The sequence below is a fragment of the Aptenodytes forsteri genome, unplaced genomic scaffold (genome assembly GCF_000699145.1).
Source record: "Aptenodytes forsteri isolate BGI_AS27 unplaced genomic scaffold, ASM69914v1 Scaffold241, whole genome shotgun sequence".
In the NCBI taxonomy this organism is placed as follows: Eukaryota; Metazoa; Chordata; class Aves; order Sphenisciformes; family Spheniscidae; genus Aptenodytes; species Aptenodytes forsteri.
The window spans coordinates 6,463,873-6,470,411 of NW_008795252.1; the positions used below are offsets into that span (position 1 = coordinate 6,463,873).

Consider the following 6,539-nt stretch of genomic DNA (forward strand, 5'->3'; position numbering starts at 1 on the left):
AGCAGCGAGTCTCTTCCAGGTGCTGCTGAGTGGCTTTTGTCATTAACCGTCTAACTTTGCGTGTCCAAAGAAAAGCAACGAAGCTGGGGAAGAGCACAAGTCTTAGAGGAGCGGCTGAGGGAACTGGGCTTGTTTAGCCTGTAGCCTGGGAGGCCGCTTGTCAAGCACTGGAACAGGCTGCCCAGGGAAGCGGTTGAGTCACCACCCCAGAGGTATTTAAAAGACCTGTAGATGTGGTGCTTAGGGACGTGGTTTAGTGGTGGACTTGCCAGTGCTAGGTTAACGGTTGGACCTGATGATCTTAAAGGTCTTTTCCAACCTAAATGATTCTATGATTCTATGAACTTATGTGAAGAATTATCCTCAACTTGCTTACCTGCCCCAGAAAAAAACACAACAGCACAAAATATCAAGTGTTTCCACTCTCTTACTTTTCTGCCAGTTTTTAAGCAGGCCTGAGTGGGGGAGAAAAAAGTGACTTAGTGGTTATGAAATCTTGGGAGTTACCTTGGATGGGGAAAATGGGCTGGTGAGGAATCACGGTGCTTCTCTTAAAAGGTGAAGGGGTGGGTTGATTTTGATGAGAACTCAGGATTCACGCGGCCCGGGTGCTAAAGCCTCAGATGGAGCTAACCGAGGGGGGCTGTGCTGCTGACTCAGCCTCTGAGGTGCTGCTGCCACCTGCAGCATCTCCCTACGCCCCCATTCCCACCTCTGGTGCACCTAAACTCATTTTAAATGCCTTTTGAAGGCTTTGCTTCAGAAGCATGATTGACACTTTACCTTCTGCAATGCAAAGGAAGCTAGCCCCATTCTGGCAGGGCTATGGGGTGGGCAGCACTGAGGTGAGGCAGGTGTGGTGGCCCGGAACCTTCTGGAAGAGGCCTGTGGGGAGGGGCCCCGCACCGCCCCCACCCTGCCCCGCTGCTGCTGAGGAGGCTGTGAGGAGGGGAGAGGAGAGGAGGTAGAAAACAGAAGTCTGGAAGAAATGTTGGAAACAAACTCTGTTCTTGGTTAATTCCCAGAGCATAATGTTTTTCTTGCCTCTCAGGGCAGAAATAAGTGACACATTCACAAAGTGCTTATTTAGGAAGAACGTGTAAAATGCTGTTTCCCTGAGTGGGTGGGAATGAAAGGGCAGGAGATGTTGTGTTTATTCAGTTCCAATTACCCTCACACATGCAGGCCTTTTCCTTTCAGCCTTTTTCTTAGTGTTTTCCTGGTTGTCAGGTGTTCTGTGGCTGCTTTCCCCTTTATCTTCTCTCACAACTCTTGTTTTTTAATGTTTCTTTTTGAGAATGTAATTATGCAGTCTACCTCTTTGTGAGGATGCCAGCTTAGACGCTGCCCGCCCTTTAGCATCTACAAAAATTACTTCCTACTGTCATGCTTTTTATCTGGGTTTTTTAAACCCAGATCACTCTATTAATCCATTTTACAGCAGAGCCCTCACACAGTGGAGTTGGCATGTCCAAGGAGGTGGAAAAATGGCATGAGGATGGAAATGAGGAAACGAACGCCAGGAGAAGGTGCTGCCACAAAAAGATCTTGCTTCTCTGAAAATAACATCCACTGAAACCTTGCATCTCACTTGAGCCCTTCTGTGAGGTGACATGTGCCTTTGACTACAAGAGAGGCCACTGTGCTTTTATCTTTCTGTTTCTACAAAGAATCCTGTTCCTTCTCCTTTTCCAAAATGAAGATTAGTAATTGCAACCGTCGCTTTCTGTGTATAAGGCTTATTATTTCAGCTTCTCCTGTCATTGTGTTGTAGCCCAAAATGACAAGACTCTAAATGACCTGTCCTTCTCTGAAATAAAAATAATTTTAAAAATTATCTTAGCTTAATATTTTGTACATATATGAACACATATCTACGTATAATATTTACATAATACATTTTTCTTTTTTTTTTTCTGTTAGGAAATTTCTACACCGCCAACCTGATTCTCATCCAAAGGTTTCTCTTTCCCTCACTTACTTCAGGATTTTAAAAACTTTCCACAACTGTATTCCCCGGTTCTGCAAGCAGCTATATGGAAATCATGTCCTGCAGTTACCATCTTAATTGTTCTGAAGGTTTTAGTTTTGGGACTGAAATTGGTCACAGGTTTTCCCTGAAGAGTATTTTAGATGAAATCCCTCACTTACTTCAGGATTTTAAAAACTTTCCACAACTGTATTCCCCGTTCTGCAAGGCAGCTATATGGAAATCATGTCCTGCAGTTACCATCTTAATTGTTCTGAAGGGTTTTAGTTTTGGGACTGAAATTGGTCACAGGTTTTCCCTGAAGAGTATTTTAGATGAAAGTTGATGTTTCCTTATTTTAAATATTTGTGCCAATGCACTTTCATGCAGTTGCAGAAACTAAGCATGATTGAGTTTTATCACAAAAGCTAAGTAGAAGCAAAGTATTTCAGAAAGATCAAAACATACCATTCTGATATTTTTGAAATAGATACTTTTTTTTTTCCCAGTAGCTTTGGAACACATTTCAAAATATATTGAAATTATATTACAAAAAGCTTTGAAAATTTGCAAAGATCAAAATCAAACTGAAACACAAATTTTGTCAAAATGATACCTTTTGATTGAATCAAAATTGCTTTCCCCACATTTTACTACTGGAAGTTTTCATTCCATTTCACAAGGAAAAAAATCTCAGAATCCCAGCTTGCTCTTAAATGGAAAACCTGGTTTCTACCCACCTTCACCCTATCCTCTTTATGCAGACCGGAGTTATAAGAGGAAACCTTTGAAAGTGTATCAAGCTATGGGCTTCTGCCCTTCATTCCTTACGGAATTACAGAATTATACAAGCTGCCTCTTTCAAAATTCCCCATTTGGCTTTATATCATAGAGCCTTTTCATTTTGCCAATGGTAGTTCCCCATATTTCTGTGGCTAGAATGTGAGTTTATTCAGTTCTGGTTTGGATAATGTGCACGATTTAAACCTCTTTGGTTTACTGCAAAAATTCCACTCACAAGCCCACAGCAAGCAGAAGGAATGCTGTGCTCTTCTGCACAGAAGCTGTGCAGGCCGGCAAAAGGAATGGAACATACTAATCACAGGTTTTTGTGCCCACTCTACAAACATAATCTGGCCCTAGGGCCCCGGGTATCGCAGCTCCTATTCACCTTGTGAACCTCTAGAACTTGTGGAAACACTTTGGACTCAAAGCATATAAATTACCTAATTCTCTCATATCTGTGAAAAACTTACTCATTAAAACTTCTAAAGTTTAACAGTGCTGTCAAGCGTTCACAGAATGCTTTGCATTAATGGAAAATCTAGCGTAGAAATGAACGATGGCTTGTTTTATGAAAATGAAATATTCAGAATGTAGAAAATTTACGTTATTAGTGATGGATCAATACAACTGATTGAATCAGTAGAGGTAAAGATAAAGACAATGTCCCTTGCATTGTAACTTCTGGAGTGTTAGATGAGGAAGCATAACTAGATTGAGGCAATGCAAGCCAACACTGCAAAAATACGTCTGTATGGCACATTTACTAATGGCAATTTCAGTTTTTGGGGTGTCGCAGCAAGATGCAAGTTTTGAGGTAAGTTCGGTAGCTTCTCTGAGTTTTGGTCTCCTTTTTCTGATTTTTATTTCCAAGTTCAGGGCCAGCTTGACTATCAATAAAAAGATCTCTTTTTAATATATATCCTAGGTAACTTGGTGTTTTGGCTTTGCACAAATGCTCTGTAGTTCAGATAACATTTTTCCTTTCCCTTTCCTTTCCTTCTCCTCTTTCTTCATTATGAATTGAATCCCAGGCCATGGATTCTGCTCTGTACCTCAATAGTTGGCAGTAGCTTGAGGATAACTTGAACTTAGAAAAAGGGCTCACAGCACAGTACCCTTCAGACTGGCGAATTGAGGTCTGGAAACAGACCTCAAACTGCATTCAAACAGCTTTTGTTCTAGAGGGATTCAGGATACTGAAGTAAGTCTGGAGAAACTGTAGAACCTGTAATAAGGAATGCAAAAAGGTATATGGATAAATATCACATTGAGGGGCAGACTCAGCGTGACTTTTCTGAAAGGAAATCCTTACCTGCCTATCTAGAAACTTCTTTGAAGGATTCAGTGAACGTGCAGACAGTAGAGGTCCAAGTGATATGGTCGACTTGGATTTCCAAAGGACCTGACAAGGTCCCTTACCAAAGGCTTGCAGAAAATAAGCTCCCATAGGGAAGGTGCTTTTATGGTTGCTCTCATTAACTGGTTAAAAGATAAGAAACAAGATAGAGAGAGTCTGTGCAATTGAGAAAATGGTAGGGAAATGGAGGCAAATAGAGAAAGGACAAAGTTTGCTGATGAGATTAAAACCTTCAGCATAACGGTGTTAAACAGTTCAGCCAAACTAGAGCTATCTGCAAAGAGTTGCAGAAGGACCTTATGAAATTGAGTACACAGTTGTCAAAATAACATATAACAATGTCTGCAAGTATTAAATGATGCACATGGCAAAAAAAAAAATGCTAAATTTATGTAAACGGTGATGGCTTATGAATGACCCATTACCTTTCAGGAGAGAAATCTTGGAATTACATCTTGTAAAAATATCAGTTCAGATTAGTGCTCAGGAACAGTCAAACTAGGAAACAGAACACCAGGCATTGTTAGGAAAAGAAACAGAGGGAAAAAAGCAAATTAAAAGTAAATATGGCGACCTGCATTTTGAGAGTTTTGTGTAGTTCATGTCCCCATCCTAAATCAAGGATGCTTACGGGTATGGAACTGTTTTTATATTAAGACTAAAAAGATTAGGACTCTTCATCTGGAAAAAGGAGATGGCTGACAGAGGATTCAACAGGAGTCTGTAAAATCACAAAGTACATAGAGGGCATGAATATTTTGATCTTTGTGTTTACAGTCTCACAGTATCAGAAGAAGGGAGCATGATGTGAAATTTTCAAGTGGCAAGTTCAAAATAAAACAAAATTATGTATTTTTCCACAGAACAGAGCTAAATTGTGGAACTCATTAGCACAAGATCTTACAGATGCCAAATTTTACCTGGGTTCAAGGAACAATTAAATTAATAGAACAAAAATCCGCAAAGAACTGTTAAGCCTAAAGAATCCATCTTTCAGGAAATTGCTGTGGTATGAACCCCTTGAGGCAAAAAGCATATCAGGGAAGTGCCCCTACGTGCTTATTCTATTCTTGTAACTGTTCTGTAGGCATCGGCATTGCCGACTGTCAGAGTCAGGGTATTGAATTAGATGAACCTTTGGCCTGACCCAACATGGTTGTTCCTACGTTGTGGTTGTAATCTGAAGATAATTCATCGTGAATGGATTGAATTGCTCTCATGAGCGCCAAGTAGTAGTTCACTGCTGATGAATTGTATCTGTCTGATGCTTCTTCGCTGCCTTCTCTGCCTCCTGCTTTTTGCTCCATCTTTCTTCTCTCCTAAATAGCCACTAGTAAGTAGCCATCACTGTTCACGTGAACTTTCATTTTGGGTAGCGTTGTTTACCCTTGTTTCTTTGGAATCCAAATTTTTGTAATTCCATTAAATAGCACTTTCTTACGTGGCTGAAGAGTGGCAGGAACAGACCTCTACTTATGTTTATGTAACCAATCTCTGGCACTATACAAGAGAGAATAATTCATGTACATCATGCAAAGCAGAACCTGACACTTTTGACGGTAGCATTGAGATGAAACAGCTTTCTACAACTACTCTCAAGCAGATCAGAAGGGGAAACTTTTTACAAGGACAGCAGTAAAGGAAGAAAAGACTTAACCGTAAAATCAGTAAAGATGAAAGTAAGCACACTGTGAACATTACACTGTGGTTACACTGGGATTTTCTCTTAAAAATCCATGGTTTTGTTGTACTACTACTGTACAGTTTCACTGGCAGCGGCACTGGTAGAAGTAACACAGTAGACCGGCCTCTGATGTTTATTCTCTTGTCTTCAGGTGCTGGTCTGCCTGCCAGTCACCTGCCTGCCAGGTGCCTACGCACAGCAATCAGAGACACAGCAGTACAGGCCAGCTGGCTGTAAGATGGCCAGCCGAGGTATGAAGCTCTGTGAAGGTGTAGCTACATGGACTTCAGCATGGACTAGGCACCGGTTAGCAGGGGGAGGACCCAGAGCCCCACTGTGAAACATCTGGTAATCCCAGCTAGCTCCAAATAAAATGGGTTGTGTGGGCCCCTCCCGTGTTCGTGTCTAGAGCTGGAGGACTTAGCACAAGTTGTGCACGTAGCGGTAGAAGGCGGAAGGCCTGGGGAAAGCCTGCCTCGCAGCGAGAGAGCTGAAGGGCTTGCTAGTGACGGGAGGGATAAACTGCGAGGTGTTTGGTGTGTCAGACAACTTGGACGCAAGAAGGAGGAAATGACTCAGAGACTGAAAATGATGAGTTTCTTAATGCTTGTTAAGGGAGAGGGGTAGGAAGAACGTGTTATCCTCAGTATAAATTACAGTAAAAGCATTTAATTAGCTCTGCGTGTTAGGCGCAGCGCATGATGCGGGGCCATTTTAGGGACGAGCCACGGGCCACGACTGAC

The 6,539-nt window shown here is 41.7% G+C and overlaps 1 protein-coding gene across 1 annotated transcript in view; it reads left to right on the top strand.

Moving 5' to 3' along the window:
* The window catches only part of BCAT1 (branched chain amino acid transaminase 1), a 68,905-nt gene that overhangs the window by 1,406 nt on the left and 60,960 nt on the right, over positions 1–6,539 (top strand). Inside the window, exons 3-4 of the mRNA XM_009279008.2 lie at positions 3,535–3,569; positions 5,948–6,047. Of these exons, the coding sequence (XP_009277283.2) occupies positions 3,535–3,569; positions 5,948–6,047 (135 nt within the window). The remainder of the gene's footprint in view (positions 1–3,534; positions 3,570–5,947; positions 6,048–6,539) is intronic.